Below are 27,335 nucleotides of genomic sequence, written 5' to 3'. Positions count from 1 at the left end.
CATCCCTGTCATAGGGATCCTTTTGATGGAGTTATTGACGACTCTCTTGGAGGAGGAATGGATAATGTTAACAGCAAAGAATACATTAATGAAAAATCTCAAGGAAGGGGGAAAAAAAAAAAAAAAGAGTAAGCTGCTCCTCAGATACCTCCTTCATTAAGGGTACAAAATACCATATTTACCATTCTTGGTTGCTGCAGAGTACTTAATAATTTATTCTATCAACTGAAGACTTGCCAGAACACATCCTGGGGCTTCTGTTCCCCTTAGGAAATAAATTTTTTACTCAATCAGTCTGCTTGAAGATTGGTCATGTTAGTTAGGCAATGTTATTTTGATGGATATCAGCCAAAATGCTATCCAAATCATACACTTGGAAATCTAATGATGACCTCTGTGCTATATAATTCGCCCACAAACTGGCACTATTTGGTTTATCTTTTGTAACCTAATCCTGAATGCAAATTGTTCCATCTGCAAAGACAAAATACACTTTTTCTCATTCCTGTCTCCAAGACAGTAAAAGCTTAAGCAACCCAGAATTCAATGGACAACAGCTAATTGAAGATTTTGTGATTACATGTGAAAAACTTTTAGTTACAGACCGGTATCATCAGTCCTTTGAGGAATGATACAGGGATTTGAAGCATATTCACTCAATCATGCTTCATAGTAACTGTGCTTTTCATACATACAATACCAGCTTCCAAACAACTGCGTCCAGTAATTTGGTACATAAGGAACATTTTTGTGTTCATGGTCAAAGAACAACAGAAGTTTAAACAACTCTGCCACCTTACAATTCTGTCCTCAACTACTCCACACAAAAAAAAAAAAAAAAAAAAGAGAGAGAGAGAGAGAGAAAGAGAAGATATGTTCATGAGAAACATATCTCATTCAAGCTTCCTTTTTAGCTCCCTATATTGGGCCCATGCTTACAGTCAATTTCATAAGCCCTCAAAAGCTAATGTTGAATATTCTCAACAAATATTCTTGCAAAATGTTGCCCAGATTGCATCTATCAGCAGTTGCTTAGAGAACTTTCAAGTGCACTCAACTTCATGTAACTCAAATGTTACAACATTTTTAAGAATGCTGCTTGCAGATTATACATGTTGTTTTGATTGAGATGTTACAATTAATCTGCACCATCTTGAGCCAAGACAGGAAAGCCAAATGGATTGCTGCAAAAAGTAATGAAAAAAGTAATGTCATTAACGTGGCTAGATGAAAAGCTTCACTAGATTAGCAAGGAGCTCTAGAAAATTCAGGCCAGGTGCAATGTAAAATATAAAATAGAGCCAAGACAAGGTAAATTAAAAAAGACTTCATAGACATTCCTCAAGCTTAATCCTTCCAAATGGCAGAGTAAAACAGATCATGGAAAAGGAGCAGCTGTTTGGTTCATAAGCAAATCTATAATTACATGCAATTAAGGATTTATAACTAATACGAATCAGTTCTAACATTGGCTGCCACAAAGCTTTAGCCCAATTAATATCTGAAGAACAATTGTCATATTATTATAGTGATCTATAGATGACTACTGATATGATTAGCATATCAATAATTTTTACTAAAATTGTTGGAGAAGGTTAGTTAAATAATATAATTGTTCCATGTTCTCCTTTTGGTTCTGCTGTTACTCCAAGTAGACTTAAAAGAGGAAAAAAAGAAAGGCATAGCTTACAGAAGCAAAGGAAGGAGTTGAATTTAGACAGAAAGCTATGTTTATACAAAGTAAACTATGTTACACAAAATGTGCATCATATATAATAAAATCAATGTTGGTTTTACACACATCTATTCCGTCTTTCATTGTTTATAAAATGACTCTTGATACATTCAGTTCATAATTCAGATAATATTCCACACTGCTTTGCAAATCTTCAGAGGCAGCTGCTGGACAGATAATGTACCCATACTTTGACATGTCTCTTTAAAATCCAGATCAAATCCTTCAGGGACTGTGATCTTCATTATGATTTTTTCTATTTTCAACTTTGTCTTTGACTCCCCAGTTGCAAAGATCACTCTGTCAACAAACACGGTAAACAGGCTGAAGTGCAGGAACAAAACCCTCTTACCAGTCCATACTTTATTCACGTACCCAGACTTGGCTATTGATGCTCCCTCTGTATCAGTTATTAAAAATCCAGTGTGAATTTTGACCAGAATTTGCACCTCATCACCAGCTGCCAAGTGTTCCATAAACAAAACGTCCTAAAGGCACCGTAGACCTACCCATACATTATCAGCATCACTATCTACTTTGTTCACATGGATAAGGAGTGAGTGGAGTCAATACAAATTATTTGCTTTTACTTACATTTCTGTATCTGCTTGTTTATTTTTACATTTGGGGACTCCAAGGGTTTCTGTGTGTAACAAGGAATATGACTTCCAGTGACTGTGGGAAGGTTGATGTCGGAAATGCTTTACTTAGTGTGCCAGAAGTAGTAATTCTGCCTTTCAGAGCTATAGGAGGGTAATCTAATACTCTTACAGGTATACTACTCCTTATGAATTTGGAAAAGGTTCATTTTCTATGGCTGCATCTACAGCAAGGTTTACCTTGATTTGAAAATCTTCAGAAAAAAAAATTAACAACAAACAACATCAACTATGACAAAGTTTACATTTTACATCAACCCTTATACCAGGCTAGTGTTGCTCACACACCGTTAAATTACACCGTACCGAGACGTTTATCATTGCAGCTTACTAAATTAAAATACTGAAAAGACAGTGGAGGACACATTTATTTCCCAGTATGAATACAATATTTTTAAAAAAACAAAGTCGAAAAGTAAACAAGCATACTTTTATGCCAGTTCATAATGAATTTTCCCTCTACACGATTTTTGCACTTTTCTCCTTTGACAATGACTAATGTTAAAGTGAAGATAAAATGAATATTTTTTTCCGGTGCCAAAAAAAGTAAGTAATTGCAAGCTACACCATGTCAATCCTTTTTTCATTTTTTGAAATGCATTTCATTCTTAAGCTCTAAGATAAAGCCATTAAATAAGCTGCTACTGATTAATATTTTCTCACAAAATAGGGTACAGATTTATGAAGGGTTAGCCTCATATAGATGGAGTAACACATGAATTATATATGCTTACACAGATATACATATATATGCATGTATATGAAAATAGATATACTCACTAAACTTTATTCTGAAATATGAGAAAAATGTATGTGATCTATCAATGTTTGAAAAAAACACTACAATGCAAGTACACATTTACTTTTACAATCATATCACCTGCTTCTAAATTTTCACAGAATCACAGAACTGCAGGGGTTGGAAGGGACATCAAGAGATCAAATTTTGAAGTTACGTATGCAAAAAAAAGCACATACTCTTGAAGAGACCCAATAGTTCATGTACATGATAGAGAAGGAAAAAAAAAAAAAACACTGTCAAAAAAACATACATAGAATATAGAAAAACATAACCAGTCATAATAACATTTAATTTAGCACTTCGGGCAAAATCGTCAATAGAAATACGTACATTTAAGGTCTATATGATAACTATTTTAGCAGTAAAAGTTCAGGTAACATGTTAAGGGTTGTACAGTGAAACAAAAAAACTCTCCTCCTTGATACTGACTGCTCTGGGATAAATCAAAGAGAGAAACAGATAATACAGAAAAAGGGACAGTGGAAGAGAGCAATATACTGATGATTTCTCTGATAGCTTTATTCCTTGTAAGAAAAACATCTTGCAGTCTTATACAGAAATACAGAATAGTGCTTTAAAAGATTGTAACACCAGATCCACTGTCAGTGCTGTGGAGCAATTTAATATCAAGTATTCAGAAGATATGCCTGAATTAGGAAGAACTTGGCATACACTGTCACCTACCAGAAAAGGCAAAGAATTTTGATGACACTGTAACAAGCATTAAAGTTGAAACTAAAAAAAAGATGGTTGAGCAACATTAAGACAGGCAAAGCAGCATAGTCCATTAGCAAGAAATATGATCTACATCTGTCAGTTTAAGCTGTGGTGATTTCCATAGGTTATCTGTCAATTAAATGATAGACTGCAGTATATTTTGATAGGGACAGTAAAGAAAGTGGACAGCTTAGCATTCAGCTGTGGATAGCACACTAAGAATTAGCCTCCATTTATGATTTAACTGATTTAAATCCCAGTTAAATTTAAACAGAATATTTAAAGTTCTAAAGAGGGTAGATTCAGATTAGATAAACGGAAGAAATTCTTTACGCAGAGGTTGGTGAGGCACTGGCACAGGTTGCCCGGAGAAGCTGTGAATGCCCCCATGTTCAAGGCCAGGCTGGATGGGGCTTTGAGTAGCCTGGTCTGGTGGGAGGTGACCCTGCCCATGGCAGGGGGGTTGAAATTAGATGGTCTTTAAGGTTCCATCCAACCCAAAAAAATCTGTGATTGTATGAAAGTTAAACACTAACCTAATAAAAAAATCCCAGACTAGAAAATAGATTTTTAATCTTCTTCTGATACGTTTTTCTTAGGCAACACACGCTCTTCTAGCATAATCCTAGCATAAGTGAAATTCTGAGTCATGGGTAGAAATTAAATAGTAATTATTGGCAATAACTAGAAATTAAAACATGCCTTTTACTCCACTTGAACATAAACACTGCCTATAGAAGCCATCAAAAGACCACACCTGTCAAGAACGAGAACTAGTACATTGATAATGTCAAGTCAGACTGATTCCTAATGTTTTAGTAGGCTGGCATTTCATTGTGAAGAATGGTATCTTCTGTCCCTGAATTTGATTTTTTTCCCTTTAAAAATAAGAATAAAATGGATCCACTATAAAGTGGAATAAATAGGACACACATCCCCAAATTTAAAAAAAAAAAAAGATACTATAAATACATTGAATTTGTAAATAAAAAATCATAAATTGTGTACAAGAATAAAACTGTTCACATATATGAAGGAAATCCAAGTTGATAACTTGATTGAAAGTAAATCTTCAAACCAAAAAAATCCGTGTAACTACAGTACTCACACCAAAAGATTAAAGGAAAACAGTATACTTTCCTAAATCCCTTCAGTAGTTTGTATTGAATCTCTGCAGTAAATTACTATATACCTGTTCTGAACACAAGCTAGAACAGCACACATACAGATCTTCCTGTGGCTTGAAAAATACTGCCAAGTTAGGCTTCAAAGCGTGTATAGGTTTAAATGTGACCGGGACATATAAAAGGTACCTTGCTATCTTTCCATCAAAAATTACTCATCATCAAAACCTTTCTTACAGTTTTAGATGACCGAAAGCTAAGGACTGAACAAGGAAATATATAACCATCCTTCAGCTGAGCAAACAGCCCCCGCTTTCTTTTCTATTTCAAAACACTTTCTTATTACTTATGAATTGACTCTCATTTATAAGGTGTTTCATCTATTTTATAGGTCTACTGATCTGTTTGTTACACAGCTTCACACTTAAGAATATAGTCAAACTGGTGGTTTTTATTTTTTTCCTAAACAACTGATCAGAACCGTTTCCTCTATTTTTTTGGAGATAAAAGTTTATTCATTGCCTTTTTCCTAAACAAAGCAAGTAGAATTCTTATTCTATAAAGCATGCCATACCCAGAAAAAGTGCTTTAATGAGAATTGCTTCAATAATGATTGTGTCATCTCTATCTAGAACTTGCTTATTAATGATTTTATCTTACTGCTTTACATATTTACTAGCTTGAAGGTGTTGAAATATTTCCAGGCTTTCAGTATGTCAGCAATACAGCATACGTTTCTTACTGTTCATTGAAGTGTTTAATCATACAACAACAGTTAATTATCAATTATATGAACCAGTGAGAACACTGATAAATCCAGGTATCGTAAACTAAGTGTTTGCTAGTAAAATTGTGTGTATCTTAATAAATTTATATATATCAAAGAAGTTGTACACTGTTATTTACTGTGATATGTGTGCTTTTTTAAGCTTTAAATTATCTTTCTCAGTGATATTTTAGAATATCACCTAAGATACTTCAGGGCTTTCATCTCAATGTCTTTGATCACAAAGTTGTAAATCTTACACTATTTTAAAAATGTAAATATGTTATTGTCTTCTGGCTGCTCTGAATTAGCAGATTGCAAAGGGACTACTGACATTGGACTTGCTAGACTTCATAACGTGAGGGCAAAATCACTTGCTTAAATTCACACATTCTCTTCTTATTACTGTGGAGGTATCCTATATATTTAGATCATGAGTTGTACTTGCATGGAAAAGATCTATATAATTCTCTTTCTAATAGGAAAAATTTGTGGAAAAAGGATGGGTTTATAGACTGGTTAAAGAAAACCGTAGAAGAATTTTAGGCCTTCTAGCATTTCTGAAATAAGAAGTAAATAATAAAATAAATGGAATCTACTGAGTAAAGCAGAAGAAAACGCGCTCTTCAGTGACGAAATAATGACAGCATAGAAAGAAGAGAGGTAGCACAGGGAAGACGAGACAGCGAGCTGGTCTTGCATTCAAGAAAATAAAAGTTGATAGAAAAACAGCATGCTTCCTGAGTAGTCACAAATTCAAGTAAAACTTACAGGCTTTAATAAAACTTATAGTAGTACCAGTTGAAGGAGGAGGAGGAAATAAGGAACATACCAGAAAGCATAAGTTGGAGAAATCCGGATAAAATTCAGCTCAGGTCTGAAATCGAACTTCTCATAGAATTACAAGTGTGGTTTTTTTTTAATTATTTTTATTTTTAGAAATTTTGCCAGTACACACAAAAGGGTTGAACTGCTATTACTTTTTTTTTTTTCCCCAAACACTACTCCAGAGAATTACAGTTACAGCATTAAGAATGTACACAGAACACATATGTAACACATACTATACCTGAATATATAGATTAGGATAAATAAGGTAAATAGGCACATTATGGCACAGTATCTCTTAAGAACTTGGTGCTTACAAGGACAATACACAAAAAATAAGAAATTAAGTAATTTAGAATTTTATGTTTCAATGCTGAGTATAACCTTAGATTGTTTCACCTACACGAAACTAGCGCAGAGACAATTATTTGACATGACACCAGTAAGACAGGTTCAGCATACGATTGTGATAAAGAAGGTAACTGTATATTTCCCATCAGGGAAAAGTGGTAAGCAATGCTTTGTGATAATTCATTAAAAAAGATCAAAGATGGATCACCATTAGAAGTCAGAATAAATTACCAAACAGAATGCTTAAAAGTTGTGGCTAGTACTGCTAACCCAGAAGCCTAAATGTCTAAAATGTCTCCTGATCCTGGCTGTTATCTAGGCAGCTGGTAAGCGAACTCCTGACAGATTTACAGACCAAAAAGAATTCTGAGTATTTCTGTCAAGTACTATCACTGTCTCTAATTATCTACCATACATATTTCTTGCTAAAATAACTCATAGAATTTTGCCATGTATTTTACTCCTTATGATTGAAGACACATTTAGGTTAGAACCAAAATTATCATTTCCATTTTTTTTCTTTTTTTTTTTTAAGTAACATTCATACTATCAAATATCTCTTGCTAAAGCCAATTGTTATAACAAACTTATTTATATGTTTAATAAATCTTCAAATAGATTTAATATCTCCATTATTTAGTAATTACATAATTTATGATTCCATTATTTGTCCTGAATTTCCTACAGCCTATCATCTTGCAAAACACACATTTTATTTTCTGCTTGTTAATTTCCACACTATAGACATGTCTCATAAACCATGGCTTGAACCACACCTGGACATTATAAGGGATCCTCCCAGAAACGTTCAATACTTACGCCCTCTTCACTTGCAAGGATAACTTCATCATAAAATAAAAATGAATTGCCATATTCAGCTCAAAGATGAAGGGAAAAAACTAACCATATATGAAAGTTTCTGTTGTGTAATATGGACACGGTGAATAATAAATCACAAAGCAAAACAAAATGTACATGTCACAATTATCAAAAAAATAGTGGCTGCTGTTCTATATGCTGACATGTTATACATAGGACAGAAATACCTATTTTTAATCTTTCAAAAGGTTATCAATAGTAGCTCTTAAACACAGATGTGATTGGGACAACAGAAACAAATTATCTAATTTCAAAAAAATAGGCAAGCAATGTTACTGAGCCTACCTCACAAAAAGAAAACAATGAACAAGACATATTGATAAAAAAACCTCCCATATTCATTATCTACTGTTGCACCAGCAAGCTGATGAATGATAAATTCAAAAGGCAAATGTTGTATTTGTATAACTAATCGAATTTGAAAAAATGTATACTTATATCATGAAGGAAGAAAATATTAAGTGAATTACATTTACAATTCAGAAAAAAATATACAGTGATTTTATTTTCATTCAGATAAGTAACTATAGGAAATGAACAACATTGCTGCAGCAAGAAAGAACTTTTTTGCTTGTTTATTAATGATTTGAAATAATGAATTTAGTGCTCGCAAAAGTTCTTCCAAAACCATAGGATGTTCTCATAAAATATTTAAAAACACACAGACACACATACTTGCATATTCACATATACTCGACAAATATTTTTTCTTATCCTACAGGTTTCTGTAAATCTCGGTGTCATAAAACAGAGGAACCTGGGTTTGACTGCTCAAAGTGTCCTTTATTTTTCCTCTAGAGGTGGTTTGGAATTGCTATGACCACCAAGATCCATTTCCACTATTAAATCCGTTTCCATATTAAAATACCTACAGTAAATCAAACTAATTCCTTAGCTTTAGACACAAATGATAAGATGAACAGTTTTTGAAGAACTTGAATTAAAATTTCTATCAATTTAACTCCTACACTATCTCATTTTGTATGAATGTCTGGATCTGTAAGAAAGTAATTACAATGCCACAATATAATTTATTTGCTTTTTGGTTATTTTTGCCATTCCTGGGCTTTCAGTATGTCTTCTTTCTCCTCGTGGATCAGAAACTTTTAAAGGCATAGAAAGAATTGCTGAAGAGAGTTTCCCTAGGCAGTTAATCATAGGAAGCAGTTGCACAATCCCAGAAATAAATGAATATTAGGTTCCACATATTATACTATGCAGTAAATTATTAAATTTTATTGGCACAGTCTGTATATAAAAATGAGATGAAGTTGGAGCTGAGTAAACTGTAAAGTCTGTCAGACATACTTATTTCTTGTTTCAAAATTAAAACTATTTTTCCACATCTCACCTGGCCCATTGAAGTAATATCATACATTAATCTATAAATTAACATTTCAAAGCAAATTGTAAAACTTATTTGATTTAAAATAACTTAATAAACAGTATGATGCACTTGCATAGGCTTGGACCTCTTTTTATTCCAGAGAGAGAGAGAGGGAGGGAAGAATCACAGAATCGTCTAGGTTGGAAGAGACCTCCAAGATCACCGAGTCCAACCTCTGACCTCACACTAACAAGTCCTGCACTAAACCATATCACTAAGCTCTACATCTAAACACCTCTTAAAGACCTCCAGGGACGGTGACTCAACCACTTCCCTGGGCAGCCCATTCCAATGCCTAACAACTTCTCCAGTAAAGAAGTTCTTCCTAACATCCAACCTAAACCTCCCCTGGCACAACATCAGCCCATTCCCCCTTGTCCTGTCACCAGGCACGTGGGAGAACAGACCAACCCCCACCTCGCTACAGCCTCCTTTAAGGTACCTGTAGAGAGTGATGAGGTCTCCCCTGAGCCTCCTCTTCTCGAGGCTGAACAACCCCAGCTCCCTCAGCCGCTCCTCGTAAGACTTGTTCTCTAGACCCCTCACCTGCTTCGTTGCCCTTCTCTGGACTCGCTCGAGCACCTCCATGTCCTTCTTGTAGCAAGGGACCCAAAACTGAACACAGTACTCAAGGTGCGGCCTCACCAGAGCCGAGTACAGGGGCACAATCACTTCCCTAGCCCTACCGGCCACGCTGCTTCTTATGCAAGCCAGGATGCTCTTGGCCTTCTTGGCCACCTGAGCACACTGCTGGCTCATATTCAGCTGCCTATCAACCAGTACTCCCAGGTCCTTCTCTGCCAGGCAGCTTTCCAACCACTCATCTCCCAGCCTGTAGCTCTGCTTGGGGTTGTTGCACCCCAGGTGCAGGACCCGGCACTTGGCCTTGTTGAACTTCATACAGTTGGCCTCAGCCCATCGCTCCAGCCTATCCAGATCCTCCTGCAGAGCCTTCCTACCCTCGAGCAGATCGACACACGCATCTAACTTGGTGTCGTCTGCAAACTTACTGAGGGTGCACTCGATCCCCTCATCCAGATCTTCGATAAAGATATTAAAGAGGACTGGCCCCAGCACTGAGCCCTGGGGGACTCCACTAGTGACCGGCCTCCAACTGGATTTGACTCCATTCACCACAACTCTTTGGGCCCGGCTATCACGCCAGTTTTTAACCCAATGAAGCATACGCCAGTCCAAGCCACGAGCAGCCAGTTTCCTGAGGAGAATGTCGTGGGAAACAGTGTCAAAAGCCTTACTGAAGTCAAAGTAGACCACATCCACGGCCTTTCTCTCATCCACTAAGCATGTCACTTTGTCATAGAAGGAAATCAGGTTCGTCAAGCAGGACCTGCCCTTCATAAACCCATTCTGACTGGGCCTGATCGCCTGGTTGCCCTGTAAGTGCCGCGTGATGACACTCAATCTGCTCCATGAGCTTCCCTAGCACTGAGGTCAAACTAACAAGCCTATAGTTCCCTGGGTCTACCCTCCGGCCCTTCTTGTCGATGGGCGTCACGTTTGCTAGCTGCCAGTCGACTGGGACCTCCCCTAAGAGCCAGGACTGCTGATAAATGATGGAAGCGGCTTGGCCAGCTCCTCCGCCAGTTCTCTCAGTACCCTCAGGTGGCTCCCATCCAGCTCCATCGACTTGCGTACATCTAAGTGCTGTAGCAGGTCGCCAACCATTTCCTCGTGGATTGTGAGGGCCACATCCTGCTCCCCATCCCCTTCCACCAGCTCAGGGTACTGGGTATCCAGAGAACAACTGGTTTTGCCGCTAAAGACTGAGGCAAAGAAGGCATTAAGCAACTCAGCCTTTTCTTCATCCCTTGCAACTAAGTTTCCCCCCGCATCCAGTACAGGATGGAGATTCTCCTTAGTCCTCCTTTTTGTGTTGATGTATTTGTAAAAACATTTTTTGTTATCTTTAACAGCAGTAGCCAGATTGAGCTCCAGATGAGTTTTGGCCTTTCTAATTTTGTCCCTGCACTGCCTCACAACATCCTTATAGCCCTCCTGAGTGGCCCGCCCTCTTTTCCAAAGATTATACACTCTCTTTTTTCTCCTAAGCTCGAGCCACAACTCTCTGTTCAGCCAGGCCAGTCTTCTTCCACGCCGGCTCGTCTTTGGGCACGTGGGGACAGACCACTCCTGAGCCATTAAGATCTCCTTCTTGAAGAGTGCTCAGCCTTCCTGGACTCCTCTGCCCTTCAGAACCACCTCCCAAGGGACTCTGCCAACCACTGTCTAAATTTACTCTAATTTGCTAACAACTGTGGATTAAAGAACAACTGTGAAAGTCTAATGTTCTACCAAGAACATTTCCAATGTACAGAATGCCTGACCAATGTTCTCATTCAACATAATGAGAAAGAATGAGTATCTAAGGCTTTTAAGTACTGGCATTAGGTGCAAAGATGCTAGCCAAATTCCAGATTACTTAGTTACATTTGCTTACTTGCATTCCCTCTCCACTTCAGATCTAACACACTATTCTTCATTTCATACCTTAAAAATAGAATCAAACAGAATTGTTAATGCACAGTAGATGTCCTATTTCTAAGCAAAAAAGTAGTCGCGTTTCAGTAGCAGCCAAAAGGATTCTAGTTATATTACAAATATTCTTTAGTAATTCTAGACAAAAGCTACAGAGAAATGGTGCCCAATTCATGAGCATTTATTGAATGATGAAGATTAAACACTAAGTGATTAGACCTTATGAGTACTTCAAATAAACTCACAATTTCTAACTGGATGGAAAACTCTGGCTTCATTAACTTGATTTGTATCTTACAGAGAATCACTATACCAGATAATAAATTCAACTATGCACAGCAAAAATGAACCATCTGAATTTTATTTGCTACTTAGCTCCCTGCTATGTAGGCAAAAATGAACAACTACAAGAAAAACGTTCACATAATGTAAGTTGTAACCATATTATAAAATAGATGTGTGTGTGTGTGTGTGGATATGGATAATTATGGGGAATTACCAAAAACATCCCTTGCCAGTACATTCTATATTTCCTATGGTAGAGAAATTATGGTTCTTAATTTGAAGATTCTACCTCAGCCATAGAACTAAAGCACCTTCTATCCCCTTGATTCCTTTTTTTCCATCCATAATGGAACCCACTTGGCTAGCTATCTGTACCAGTCACATTCCTTTATGAATCTTTATCCAGTTCCAGCCTCTAATGCTCAATTTGTTTTACCCCTTGCTCACTGCCTTTCTCGACTACACTTAATGTCCCACTAAGGGATAACAGCCTGCATCCCACAATCTCTGCCTTTTTTATGGAAAAAAAATCTTAACATAGAGTTATAAAAGGAAAGAAATTGGTAGTAAAAGGAAAATAAATTATTAAGAATGAAATGCTCAAAAATCAGTAATCAATTCAGTGGCATCACAACAGCCTCTAAAATAAATAGGCCCTTAATTCCCCACTCCTTTATGTATTTGCTTAAAGCTGTATCTACACATTAATCTCTAATTTTCTCATATCCTACCATGCCCTTAAGACATATACTCATTATTCAGACAGGTTTTAATAAGCTTTCTACTTTCTTTTGTTTTGCTTACGTGAATTTTCATTCTGTCAGGCAGTTTGGTTCTTTTCTTCTATCACTTATGCCTCAGATTGTACTGTTTTGATGCTTTATAACACAGTATTCCTTTCCTCTTGAAACAGTTGAGCCACACTTCCTACCTTGAAGTCACAGAACCTCTTTGAGATCTTTCAATGGAATTCAGTACACTTTAAAAACAACAACAAAAAAAATGCTTTAGCAAGTCTGTAGGTCTTCTATCAAACAAAACCAAACAGTATAAATATTTCACACATTATTCAATATTATATACTACTATCTACTGTAGACAGTTCCTGACAAACACACCACATTGGAGAGAATTCTTACTTGAAGCTGAAAAATTTATCAGACCTCAGTTTAAACATGGAAGTTCTATAACTGAAGTAACATGAAACATATTGTCTTTAGATGCAAGAAGTGAGTTCAATTTTGCACAACAGGCTAAATTATCTTTTTCTTTACTTGGTTACCAGTTAGGAAAATAAATCAAACATCAGCCAGACATAATACTGTATTTGTTCCTCGTATGGGAAGCATTTCACCATGTTTCCTCTTCATAATGTCAGAACTTGTCTGCAGTTCTCTTGCCTTAATCTTGCCCAGTCATTTATTGACATTCAAGTTGAACCTACACACTGACAATTTACTTTACAGTACAGAAAACAATGCACTCAGTTACAATATTTTCATGAACACAGTGTACCTGGCATCTTTCAGACTGCATCATACATTCTCGTTTCTATTTGAACAAAGGTGACACACTTGATTAAAATACAAAGAGGTTACTTAACAAGTAACTGCAGTTCTTTAATATATTGTATACAGCCACATTAGCATTGCCAGTGTTTATTTTACATGTACTTAAAAGGGGGAGTTTTTTTTTTTACAGTACTTGTACAGTACACTCACATTTTAGCTTTCTTCATGCAGAAAATAAAAAGAGCTGAATACGCAAGAGGAACCTCAGTTTCTCTCCAGAGACAAAAGTCCCCAACCCCAATACAGTGAAGGAGAGAGAATAAAGCTTGACACCAAATGTACATACAGACTGTACCTATTACTTATTAGTTCTTGGTGACACAGCTATTAGAAGCAAGATAGCACCTGAAACATCAGGTCAGCCTGCAACTCAGGTGCACAATGCTCTTGTTTAAAAATAACAGAACTACCACAGTGCTGAAAGTAAAATGTAGAGAATGCAACTCCAAAATACACAAAACAACGTACTTCACATAATGCATGGTAACAATGCGTTCATATAAAGCCTGGTTAAGCAATGGAACACCTTACCACAGATCACTGTCAATGCTAAACATTTACACAGATTCAAAACCAGCCTGCACGTATTCATGGAAGTAATTAATTGTACAAGCTTATGTGGGTTCAGAAAAGTCCTTCAGCCACAATCAGTGGTGGCTGGGAGAATGTTCTGGAGGGAGTAACTACAGGTTTCAGTATATGCTTTCCCCTAATCTCTTCCCCAGAATTTGTTATTGATTAATGTTAGCAACAGGAGACTGGACTAGGCAGACATCTGGTCTGAATTAGCATAACTGTTGCCTTGTGGCAACAAGGAAAACCAGGGTAGGAGTCAGGACAGGGTTCCAGAATTATGACTTCAAAATGGCAGTATGGGGAACTGAATTGACTGATTTAGTAGCAAACAGCTGTGCAAACATGCTGTAGCACAAACCTCAAGATCATGGAAATTTCTAAACCTTTCTTTAGGGCTCGATCCTCTTCTGTCCTCAGTACAGACGCTTATGAGGATCCAGAGGTGACAGGAGGAAAGCATCTGGGCAGGACAAATATAGTTGAAACTAGGTTTCAAAGAGGGTGTGGTCATTTGATCATGCTAGAGGGAATAAATGACATGCAAAGTAAAATGAATAATCAAACTAGAGAAGGAAAAGTGGGAAAAAACCACTATCAGACATGCATGCTATTTAGCCTTTTTGCAACCTCCCAAGAGACATGGCAAGCAAACAATAAAAAACATAGTTACAAAAAATAGGAAATTAGTGTGATTATAAAAAATTTAGTGATGCAGCAATAAATTCCAGTGCAAAAATGAAACTCCTGAAACCACACATTGTTTAATTACACAGTAAGTTTAGTCTGATACTGTTATGCACAGCTTCAACCTAAATGCAATCTAAGAATTCCAAACGTCTCCATCTGCCTTTTTTAAATCTTCATTGTATCCAGAAGATCATTCCTCCTAACTCCCCTTCAGAGTAGAATCTTGAACCTTTAAAAGTTTTTCAATTGCCATTTTGTGATAAAAGTCCAAGCTTTTGATAATAATTTTAAAAACTGTATCCTTGTCCTTTTATTCCATATACATACTACTATTACTTCCATGTGATTAAAAACTAATATTGACGACAGCTGTAGACTTGAATAACAAAGAGCGTATGACATAATCTTCATACATACAGTTTCTTTTAGGAAGCCAGAAGGAATGACAAGCAGCAGACAGTCCCTGAAACTTCATTTCTGTCTATGTTCAGAAGATTGCTGTTTGAGGTCTTCTGTTCCTTTGACCATTACAGATATAACCTACAGACAATTCTCTCTCAAAGCAAGTCCATAGGAGGATATATGAAGTTTAAAATAAATTTGAATGTATAAATTTAAATAAATTTAAAATAAACCTACAGATTTGTTGGTGAAAGCAGCAGATGCATTCTACAGTCTAGTATTAGTGTCTTAAAGTTACATTATCCCATGGTACAGTATCCCACAGGAAATCAGTTTGCAATTTCCATGACAGTCCCACTGGCATTCTTAGCAGAGAATTAAGAAATTAACAAAACACAAGACCCACCTTATTAAAAAAAAAAAATGTCAGCAGTTTCAGGAAAGGCAGAATTAGGGAAAAAGTTACCTTACTTGCTGTCTGCAAGTATTTTTCTTTAAACACTGCGGACTCAGCTTTCACAGTGCAGAATGCAGACATCTTTCCAAGTTCTTTAAATCAGGGAGACAATGAAGGAAAAATTGATTACTACAACATCCTATCACTACTCAGAATTCTGTTAGAAAGCTACATTAATTTATTAAGAGCTAAGACAGGTTTAGATGAAACAGCAAACCACTACTGAATTTAAACATATGAAGGACTCCACATTTCTCACAAATCTAGCTTATCTAAGTAGGATTTTATTATGTCCACCAGAGCAGATCAAACCAATGTTAGAGATCCACTGCTTATGATAATAGATTTGAAAAAAATCCATTAAAATTCCTAGAGATACAACAACTATCAGCTTTTCAAAGTCAGAGGTTATATGGAAAGTAGTTCTAACCTTAATATAAATAACTATTTACAGCAAAATTTCAGTATATTTAAATATATATATGTACGTAATTATATATATTTATATATATAATTATATATGTATATATATGTGATATATATATATGTAACTATATATATATATATGTAATTACTGGAGCTGAGGAAAAAATTCCACAATGAAACTAAAATTTCTTCTTTGTTCTTTGACATATCAAAAACACACTCACACGGTAGATACTCTCACTAAGAACATTGTATTAGAAAAAAAAAAATCAAGGTTTCTACTTCCTCTAAAGTGTGAGTAATTTTATAGTTTACCACGTGCACAAAACTTTGTAACTTCAAAAGAATACAAAATCTGCCCTGAAAGTACTTCCCGTCTCTTGAAGTTTGTTACTTTATTCATTCAGGTGCCACTAATTTTACAATCTTAAGACATAAACTGCTCAGTTATACCTTTCTTCTAACAAAACTAGTAATTTATTTTGATTTAAAGCACACCTGTAAAAGCACAGCGATTTAATCAAAAGACTTCTAAAGGTACAGAATCTATAATATTCAAAGTCATGTCAAATATCTATCATTGTCACTTTGGAAAAATGTTTAGTTTCTTGTCTGCCTATCATTAACCACTAGATCCTCTTGCTCTTCTCTAGATTAAGTCATCCTTTAGGATTCTGGATTGCAGTGAAAGACACTTGAAAACTTCAATCTACTTCAGATATTCCTGGAAAGAAAGAATTTAAATTCCTATGGGGTACAATGCATTTTCCAGATGTAGATCTCTTCTCTATTTCTACATTTTTGTAGCATGCTCTTTAAAAAGAGGGCACCAAAACTTCTCAAAGTATTTATTTCAACGTGATACTAAAACAAGGATGACCCAGTAAAAAGAGAAGTAATGCAATAAGAGTCGATGATTTCAAAGCAATCTCGAAATGCCCCAAACTGGCCGAGCTGAGCCCCGCGCGGAGCTGTACTGGCACACAGATGCCTCAGACTCCTTACACAAGGAGCACTGTTGAAAACCAGCCTTGCTAACGCGTAGCACACGCTTCGAACTGGCAGGGCTTTTTTTTTTTTTTTTTTCTCCTCTCAGCATTTTCACTTTTTGAGCTCCCTCCCCCCTTCCCCATCGAGCCAATGCGACAATTCGTGCGGTTTGGCGTTCTAAAGCGTGGAAAATGTATCCCGGGCTCATTCTCTTCTCCCGACAGAACGCTTCTCAGCCCGAGTCCCCCTCTGCGAAGCGCCAACACGGCAAACAACTCAGCCACCGGCGGCCGGGGCGGAGCGGGGGAGCAGTGACACCTTATTAAACAAAAGCGGGGAGGGAAGAAGGGCAGAGGGGCGCCCAGCAGGACGGCAGCCCCCTGCCACTGCAGCAACACCCGCCCCCCCGCCTCAGACCCACAAGGCTCCCCTCAGCCCGCTCCCGCCCAACGAGACGGTAACGGCCGGTTAACGGCCGGCCAACGGCCGTGCGCCCGCGCGCGCCGCTCGCGGCGGAGGCGGGCACGCGCATTTCCCCCCCCCCCCTTTCTCCTCTCCCCCCCCCCCCCCCGGCGCGCTCACCTTCCTCCTCGCCTCCCCGCCCCGGCCACACCCGCCACACCTGCGGCGCGTGCGCGGCCCTCCGCGGGGCAGGAAGAGCGGGCGGGCAGGGGCCGGGGGGGGGGGGAGGCTACCCCCTCTCCGCGCATGCGCCGGGCTCCCGGTCGCCGTGGCAACGGGACGCGGTGCCAGGCTGGGCGGGGGCGGCCGGCGGTGATGGCGGGGCTGCTGTGCGGGTGGCTCAACGGGGAGGTGAGGCTCTCCCGCAGCGTCGGTGAGTGCAGCGAGACCCTAAACCCTGCGGCCGGGGGGGGGGGGGGTGTGTCCCGCGGGATAAGTCCCGCTGCCGTGCCCCGAAGCCCGGCGGTTTCCTCGCGGGGGTGCTGAGGGGCGCCCTCAGGAGGGTGGGTGGCCTTCGGGGGCGGGGGGGGGGCTGGTGCTCCGTCAGGCGCCACAGACCCTCAGGAGGTGCGAGGGGAGGATGGATGTCCACTCCAGAGGACACGGTTGTATTAATCGCTGCCCCGTTTGGGATGGCAGGTGTGGGGCTGGCTTTGGAGAAGCAGGTGTTCCACGAGAGCAAGCAGCTTTCGTGGAAGCGCTGCAGATATCTTTGTTTAAACTTTCTAACAGAAAACAATTATCATTTGTCACTGTTGCCATTGTCTCAATGACAACCACGACAAAGTTTACAGAAAACTTAACAATTGTTGTTTATAGCTCTCGCCGTTGTCTCAGTGACAACCACGACAAAGTTTGATTTTCAACACCGAAAAGGAGTATTAATTGATTGCGTGAAGCTTATGTTGCAAAATAACTGCACTGGAAGAAAATCTGTTACTGGCTTAAAAAGTCACTCGCAGCTCCTAAACTTCTTTTTAATTATTTAGTAAGGCTTGTACTTGATTTTGTCATAAAAACAAAGGTAATATTAAAATTAAAGTATGAATTATTTTAATTATGTTATTCTTTTTGGGAAAAATAAACAACTTAGTTCCAGGATCATTTGCTGAAGAATTTTCTAATGGCTACCTCCTTGGAGAACTTCTACACAAATATGGCCTTCAGGATGACTTTAATAAATTTTCACAGAGCAGGTCAGTACATATGGATAACATGTCTCTTGCAGAAATTAGACAAAATATTCATTTTTTCACTTGGAATTTGCTAATGCAGAATGGAAAAGACATCTGGAATTTACCAAAATTTGATGCAACTATCAATAAATCAAAGACTACTTCTATTTGATGCACAGCCAAGCTTCCTGTTTCCAAAGTTGATCATACTACTTTACAAAAATTACACATTTTGATTGTAACTAAGATAGTAGCAGGCTAGATCAAAGGTTCTACAAGTCACAGAATGATAGAAGTCCTTCAGAATGTCTTTAACACTGGAGATTCTGACACTCTCCCCATAAGCTGAATGAAGCCCAGGATACTGAAGTCTGGTATGGTGGTGAACATTTACTTCAGTAAAATAGAAATGGTAGTGATGTGTTGTGAGGCTCTGAGTAAAGCCCTGGGAAAAGATAATACAATAATTCATACATTTACAAATAATCTGGTGGAATATCCATGGTGAAGAATGAAAAAAAAAACAACCCACAAAAGAGAAAGCTGAAAAATTTGCAGGTCTGTGAGGCTTGGTATGTTCATGAGGTAGTTCACGGGGTTCCCTGGCTTATGCACCATTATGGCAAAAGATAGACTGTGGTGCACAGATAGAATAAATGTGCCAGGCTGTGCATCCTCTTCCTGTTCCTTCTGAATCTCTTCTGTGTTCTCTGCACTTCTCATTTATTTGTAACCTTTCCTATTCAAGTCCTACCAACTTGTAGGAGGGAAGCTTGAGTGCAGCTAATAGGCAGACAGCAGTTTCTGGCTTCTGTTTCTCAAAATTCTAGATCATTTGGGAATATTTCAGAACACTAAAGCACTCCTGGGGGCTCTTTGAAGAACATTAGGGTACCCCCTGATAGCTTAAGGAGGTTTTTACTTCTACAAGCTCTAGCAACATCTAAAAAGCTCTATCAACTATTCCTGGTAAAAGGGTACTCTGAACTTTTGTTCCCAGATGACTTCTCATTAGGAAAGATCAAGCACCCTTTCAACAGATGCAAGAGGGTTTAGAAACTCTGCTGAGATAGTGTATGCGTTCTCAGCAGATGTGGTGATCTGGGTGTGATCTGGAGCAACAACCCGAGAATGTCAGACCTCAAATCAGATTGATCTTCAGAGAAAGGAGACAATTTTCCATGTCTCAGGCTTTAGGGATGTCCAGACTCTTTGCTGAGCATTAGATGGAGGGAGGTGGTATCTTTGCCTGCAGAGGTGTGTGCTGGCAGAGGATCTGTATAACTAAGTAGAACTGCTGCAGAAGGAGATGCAGCATCACAGATAGTGAAAAGGAGATTGACTTGAGCTTCTCTGAGACACTGCAGATACAGAAACTTGACCCCTCAGCTGTACTGAGGAAGAGGCAGTCAGAGTCTGTGTTTGTAGGGTTGGGAAATGGAGATAACTGGCAGCTTGTGCCTTCTGTCAAGAGAAGAAAGGCTCATGCTTTACCTGTTGATCCACGGCTGCAAAACAGTTTCAGTAGCAGATGAGAGGCTGGGGACTCTGAGGCTGTGCAGCAAAGCATCGGAGGTGGCTAATCTTGAACACACAGGATCACCAACAGGAAGCGCTAAGTAATAGCAGTGGGAGATTTTCTTCTGCGGATGGAGGCCCCCATCTTCTGTCCTCATGTGCTAGCTAGGAAGGTTTTCTACTTGCTAGAGGCTTGGGTCCAGGACTGCTCATGCAGCCCTAGCATTGTAACCCATGCTGCTCTTCTGTGTGGGTACCAAGGATGCCGTCATGGAGGCCTGGAGTATATTAAGAGTGGCCATGTGTTTCTGGAGTAAAAGTGAGAGGCGTGGGGCTCTAGGCATTTTTTTCCTCAATTCTGCTGGTGAGGTGGAAGAACTTGGTGGGGAGTGGATGGATCTTACAGGTCAACAACTGGTTGTGCAGCTGCTGTCAACAGTAGGGATTTGTTTTCTACAATCACGGGATCCTCTCTGAAGATGGAGGACTGCTAGGAAGAGATGGGAACCACCAAAACCTTCTTGCGTAGGAAGAAGTACCTAAGATCTCCTTGAGACAGCTGCAAGAATTCTCATGTTCACAGATCTTAGTCAGAATAGGAGACTTTAAACAAGTTGTTATCTGCTGGAAAGGCAATGCAGCCATAAACGAGCAATCTGTTAGGATACTGGAGTGCATCGATGATAACTTTCTGAGACAGGTGGTTGAAGGGCTGAAGAAGGGACATGTTCTACTAGACCTAATATGTACAAACGAGGGAGGTCGGGCAGCACTGACTGCAGTGACCCTGAGATGGTGATCTCAGGATTCTGAGAGGAGGGAACAAGCTGAAAACAGTATCACAACCATAGGTTTCATGAAAGAAGCTTGTTCAGGGACCTGCTTGGAAGAATCCTATGCAAATCACTCCTGGAGAGTAGAGGCGTCCAGGACAAGTGGCTGAATTTTTATTCAAGGGTCACCACCTTCAAGTATGAGAATAATCCATCTCATTGTGAAGAAAATCAATGAAGGCAGCAGGAGGCCTGAATGGATGAACAAGCATCTCTTGACTAAACTGAAACACAAAAAGAAAGCATACAAGATGTGGAAGTAGTGTTGGGTGGACAAGGACTTGAAAAACAGTGTCTGAGCGTACACAGGAGGCTTTAGGGAAGCCAAAGCCCATCTAGAATTAAAACTGGCGAGGGACATGAAGGGCAAACAAAAGGGCTTTTACAGGTATCTCCGCAGCAAAATGAAGTATAGGAAAAACTTGAGCTTACTGCTGAATGGGGCACAGGATCTAGTGGGGGGAAAAAAGAAGAGTTTGAAGTACTTAATGTCTTCTCTGTCTCAGTCTCTGCTGGTGAAACTTGCCTTCAGGAATCCCAATCCCCTAAGACTAGCAGGAAAACTTTCAGTGGAAGAGGATCAGCTTAAGGAACATTTAAATAAGGTACAAATACACAAGTCTATGGGATGTACCCACAAATGCTGAGGGCCCTGGCTGATGTCACTGCTAGGTCACTCTCAATTGTCTTTGAAAGGTGATGGTGACTGGAGGAGATTTCTTAGGACTGGAAATGTCACTGCTCTCTTCAAGGAAAGCAAGAAGGAGGAATTGGTCATGAACGAGATAGTCAGCCTCGCCTCAGTTCCTGAAAACTGATGGAACAAATGAGTGTGGGAACATTTTCCAAGCATACTAAGGACAAGAAGATGACTGGGAGTTATCACCATGGCTTTATGAAGGGGAAATCATGCCTAACTAACCTGACAACAGTCTTCTGCAATGAGGTGATGGGCTCAGTGGATGAGGGAAGATCAGTATGTGCTGCTTATCTTGACTTTTGTCATCCTCCAACAAAGTTTGAATTTTGAGTTATTGATCGTGAGGAATATGGGCCCGGCAAAGAGCAAAGTCAGGACCCTGAACTTCCAAAGAGCAAAATTCCAGCCGTATAAATAGCTAGTGGACGGGTGTTGTGGTTTAACCCGGCTGGCAGCTAAACACCACACAGCCGTTCGCTCACCCTCCCCCCTCCCTCTCTGGGGTGGGGGAGAGAAACGGGAAAGTGAAGCCGGTGAGTTGAGATAAAGACAGTTTATTAAGACAGGAATATAATAATAACAATAATAATAATAATAGTGATAATGATAATAGTATTAACAATAATAATGTGTAAGAAAACAAGTGATGCACAATGCAATTGCTCACCACCCGCTGACCGATGCCCAGCCTATCCCCGAGCAGCCGGCCCCCCCACCCCGGCCAGCCACCCCTATATATTGTTTAGCATGACGCCAGATGGTATGGAATACCCCTTTGGCCAGTTTGGGTCAGCTGTCCTGGGTCTGTCCCCTCCCAGCTCCTGCTGCACCCCCAGCCTGCTCGCTGGCAGGACAGAGCGAGAAGCCGAAAAGTCCTTGGCCTGGTGTAAACACTGCTCTGCAACAATTAAAACATCAGCATGTTATCAGCGCTCTTCTCATCCTAATCCAAAACATAGCACCCTACCAGCTACTATGAGGGAAAATTAACTCTGTCCTAACTGGAACCAGGACAACGGGCTCACTTGGGACACTGTCCTTAGGGACAAAGAAGCAAAACAGAGCTAGCCACTCTTTAAGGGTGTTTTCCCCAGAGCACAAGAACTCTCCATTCCCCATGTAAGCAAGCAGAGAAGGCAGACAGCTGGGATGGCTAAACAAGGACCTGCTGGTCAGACTGAGGTGCAAGAAGGAAATGCACAGGCAGTGGAAGCAGGGACATGAAGCCTGGGAAGAGTACAGGGTTCCTGTCTGGGTGTGCAGGGATGGGATCAGGAAAGCCAAGGCACTGATGAAACTGAACTTGGCAAGGGATGGAAAGAATAACAAGAAGGGATTCTGTAGGTACATTGGCCAGAAAAGAAAGGCCAAGGATAGTGTGTCCCCTCTGATGGATGAGAAGGGAAAACTGGTAATGACAGACATGGAGAAGGCTGAGATGCTCAACTTCTTTACCTCAGTCTTCACTGCCAGTCAGGCTTCCCACATCTCTCATTTCCCTGTACCTGAAGGTGGGGGAGCGTGCCTGAGGGTGGGGGAGCAAAGTCCCTCCCGGCTTAAGTGAAGAGCAGGTTCGAGATGACCTGATGAAACTGAACAGGTACAAGTCTATGGGCCCTGATGCCATGCATCGCAGGGTCCTGAGGGCACTAGCTGGTGGAGTTGCCAAGCCTCTCTCCATCATATCTGAAAAGTCCTAGCAGTCAGGTGAAGTCACTGGTGCAGTGTCAAGGCACATGCAGGACAAGGAGGTGATCCAAGACAGCCAGCATGGCTTCACCAAGGGCTAATTATGCCTGACCAACCTGGTGGCCTTCTGTGATGGGGTGACTGCATCAGTTGACTGATGTCATCTACCTGGACTTCTGTAAGGCTTTTAACACGGTCCAACATGACATCCTGATCTCCAAACTGAAGAGAGATGGATTTGAAGGGTGAACCATTCCGTGGATAAGGAATTTGCTTGATGGCTACACACAGAGAATGGTGGTCAATGTCTCTATGGCCAGGTGGAGGCCAGTGATGCGCAGTGTCCCTCAGGGGTCTGTCTTGGGACCGGTGCTGTTTAATGTCTTTATTGACAACATAGACAGTGGGATCAAGTGCATGCTCAGCAAGTTTGCAGATGACACCAAGCTGAGTGGTGCAGTTGATACCAAAGAAGGAAGAGATGCCATCCAAAGGGACCTGGACAAACTTGAGAAGTGGGTCCATGTGAACCGCATGAGGTTCAACAAGTCTGAGTACAAGGTCCTGCACCTGGGTCAGGGCAATCCCAGACATGAGCACAGGCTGGCAGAAGAACCCATTGAGAGCAGCCCTATAGAGAAGGACTTGAGGGCTCTGGTGGACAAAAAGCTCGACATGAGCCAGCAGTGTGTGCCTGCAGCCCAGAAGGCCAACTGCGTCCTGGGCTGCACCAACAGAGGGGTGGGCAGCAGGTGGAGGGAGGGGATGGTGCCCCTCTGCTCTGCCCTTGTGAGGCCCCACCTGCAGTGCTGCGTCCTGGTCTGGGGCCCCCAGCACGAGAAGGATGTGGGGCTGTTAGAGCGGGTCCAGAGGAGGCCCATGAAGATGATCAGATGGCTGGAGCTGCTCTCCAGCGAAGAAGGGCTGAGAGAGCTAAGGATGTTCAGCCTGGAGAAGAGGAAGCTCTGGGGAGACCTCATTGCAACTTTTCAATACTTAAATGGTGCTTATAAAAAAGATGGAGTGTGAATTTTTACTTGGGCAGATAATGACAGGACAAGGTGGAATGGTTTTAAACTGAAAGAGGGGAGATTTAGATTAAATGTTAGCAGGAAATTCTTCACTTAGAGTGTGGTGAGGCCCTGGCACAGGCTGCCCAGAGAAGCTGTGGCTGCGCCATCCCTGGAGGTGTTCAAGACCAGGCTGGATGGGGCCCTGGGCAACCTGATCTAGTGGGTGGCATCCCTGCCTATGTCAGGAGGGTTGGAACTAGATGGTCTTTAAGGTCCCTTGGGAAGGGAATGTATGAGGAGGGTGACAGAGCAGTAGAACATACAGCCCAGAGAGGTTGTGGAGTCTCCTTTGGAGATATTCAAAACCTGCCTGGATGTGATCCAGTGTAACATGCTCTAGGTGACCCTGCTTCAGCAGGGGGGTTGGACTAGATGATCTCTGGAGGTCTCTTCCAGCCTCAACCATTCCCTGATTCTGTGAAGAAGGTGGTACTTACGCTCTACTCAGCCCTGGTGAGACCTTATCTGAAATGCTGTGTCCAGTTTGGGGTTCCCAAGTACAGGAATGACCTGGATATATTGGAGGAGGTCAAGCAAAATGCCATAACAATTATTAAGGTCCTGAAATATCCAACATGAGAGGAAGGAATGCTGTATTCTTTACCATGATATTCCATGACTTCATCAGGATATTTTGATATTTTCTGCCTTCTCTTCCTTTTGTATTAGCTAGTGACATAGATCCTTTAACAGCTACTGAGAACTGAGGCAATATTTCCTCAGTTCCAGGATATTCCTCCCGCACATTAAAGGCAATTATTTCTGTGTAATAGTCATTATATAGTCCTGGAATCTTGTAAGAACCCGTGCTTGACAAATCTTACTAGTTATCTATAAAGTAATACTTTTAATTTTTGAGTGTATTATGTCATTCAAGGGTCATTTGGTAAGCTGTCATCACTTTAATATGTTTTAGTAAAGACCAAGGGAAGATGGTACCTACTGGGGTGGCAGTGGAGGAAATGTAAATTCCTATTGTAGTATGGGCAACTGTAATCTAGAAAGTAATAACTGAAAAGAATGGGTGGTCATTTTGATGTTATGCTTATGTTATGTTATGTTATGCTTATGATGTTATGCTTACGTTATGCTTGTTATGCCTCTCAAGTTATGCTTAACTATATTAGCTGCTTATGTTGTGCAGTTCTTTATACAGAACATGGGCATATATATAGACGTAAAAGCAAGGGAATAATAGTTGAGAAAGTGGTACTACCTTTTTGAAAGGAATACTACTGGAAAACATCCTCCAGTTAGTCTGTCCATGTTTGAAAAACGAAATATTATAGTTTTGTCTATCTCTGAAAATGATTTTGAGATAAGGTTTAGAACATCTTTGTATTATCAAGCAGTTTTTAAGAATTTCCATCTGATCTGTTTACACAATAAAAAAATTAAGAGGTCATGTCACCACAGCTTCTCAATGCATGCAAGACTTCTGACAGTAGGTGTCACCTTAATCTTGAATCAATTGCAGAAAGATGTTCAATAGTTGTAAGCTACATTTATATATAATTGTATAACAAATAAGGCATGGATTGTTATAGGGAGATTGATTAACTCCAGGACTGTTTTATCTAGGAATACGGTGAATTCTGTGTGACCAAGAGGTCTTCAAGTTAAAATTCAACATTTTTGTAGAATTATGCTGTTGCTCTACTAACCTCAAAACCTTGTTGGTTCATGTAAATAAACTATTGTGAAGTTAAGTGATAGAGCAGCATAGAAATGTTCTGACTCAGCCAGTAGTTATGGTTTTGCTGAATGAAATCTGATAGTGTGTTAATTGTGAAATATTGATAATTTCTTCTTCTTTTTTTGGCCTATCTACTGATCTCAAGTGTTTCCACAGGAGAATCTACACATCAAGAAAAATAATTAATCTGGAATCCACCATTTATTTTTTGAAAAAAAAAAAATCTTGCTCATTGGGACCACAGTCTTTATTTTTCAACACTACACCAAGCCACGTGTGCATTTCTTTTTATTGGGGAAGAAATGTGACAAGATGTTTTGAGGGTTAATAGATTATATATATATATATATATATATATACACATATATATATATAATTTCCTGTATTTTGGCTGGTTAGAGCTCACATGGTTTTATACAGTTTAATAAACTTCATTCTAGTTCCTTGTACCTTTTGTAGATGGTATACTTTTAGCTGCAATTTGGAGTAAGCTTTTGCTGTCAGTTGTACTTCTTGTGTGCGTGCATCAAGATTTATATATATATGTCTTCTATTTTTTCCCCAAAATTATTCCTAGTAGGCCAATCTATTTGCATGTACTACAGTATAAAATCTAAAACAAAATGTGTATCACGTCACTCTAAGGAAGTCCGCTGTGGTTTTTTTTTTCCCTCCTATCTTGATATGAAATACATATAATGACAATGCTTATTGCAGCAAGTTGGAATTGAAAGTACGTTTATGTTTTGATTTTTTCTTTGTTTTTAATCACATAGGATTGCAAGTGCAAAACTTAACAATTTTTCTCTCCTGGAACCCACACTTCACCTCCTTGATGTACAGTTTAATGAGAATGTGGCCCAAGACATCATGACGGGGCAGCATGGGGCTGCAACAAAGCTTTTGTATGAATTGTATATTGCTTTAGAAAAAAAGAGAAAGACAAAGCTCACTGCAGTAGCCATGGAAGCAATGAAACCTACAGCACCTGCAAGGCTCAAGTCTATTGGAAGTGTTTTGTATCAAGAGGTAGCTAACTATGCCAATTTTG

At 39.9% G+C, this 27,335-nt stretch overlaps 2 protein-coding genes across 25 annotated transcripts in view; one reads left to right on the top strand and one right to left on the bottom strand.

Moving 5' to 3' along the window:
• Nucleotides 1–17,846, bottom strand: part of PRLR (prolactin receptor) — a 168,270-nt gene extending 150,424 nt beyond the window's left edge. For 9 of the 20 annotated variants that reach the window (XM_083818557.1, XM_083818535.1, XM_083818558.1 and 6 more), the window contains exons 1-2: nucleotides 17,721–17,837; nucleotides 15,732–15,814 (exon numbers count right to left, since the gene is read on the bottom strand). The gene's annotated coding sequence lies outside the window, so the exon portion shown is untranslated. Of the gene's footprint in view, nucleotides 1–11,706; nucleotides 13,009–15,731; nucleotides 15,815–17,720 lie in introns of those variants that run through there. The other 11 variants (XM_083818530.1, XM_083818533.1, XM_083818543.1 and 8 more) reach the window with 4 other exon arrangements.
• The window catches only part of SPEF2 (sperm flagellar 2), a 69,486-nt gene continuing 59,965 nt past the window's right edge, over nucleotides 17,815–27,335 (top strand). For all 5 annotated transcript variants that reach the window (XM_083818520.1, XM_083818519.1, XM_083818523.1 and 2 more), the window contains exons 1-3: nucleotides 17,815–17,973; nucleotides 18,694–18,796; nucleotides 27,061–27,313. In XM_083818520.1, coding sequence (XP_083674646.1) covers nucleotides 17,847–17,973; nucleotides 18,694–18,796; nucleotides 27,061–27,313 — 483 coding nt within the window. In that variant the 5' untranslated portion in view covers nucleotides 17,815–17,846. The remainder of the gene's footprint in view (nucleotides 17,974–18,693; nucleotides 18,797–27,060; nucleotides 27,314–27,335) is intronic.

The sequence above is a fragment of the Anser anser genome (assembly GCF_964211835.1).
Source record: "Anser anser genome assembly, chromosome: Z".
Classification (NCBI taxonomy): Eukaryota; Metazoa; Chordata; class Aves; order Anseriformes; family Anatidae; genus Anser; species Anser anser.
The sequence above is the reverse complement of the archived record's forward strand: the minus strand, read 5'-3'. Positions and strand labels throughout refer to the sequence as shown.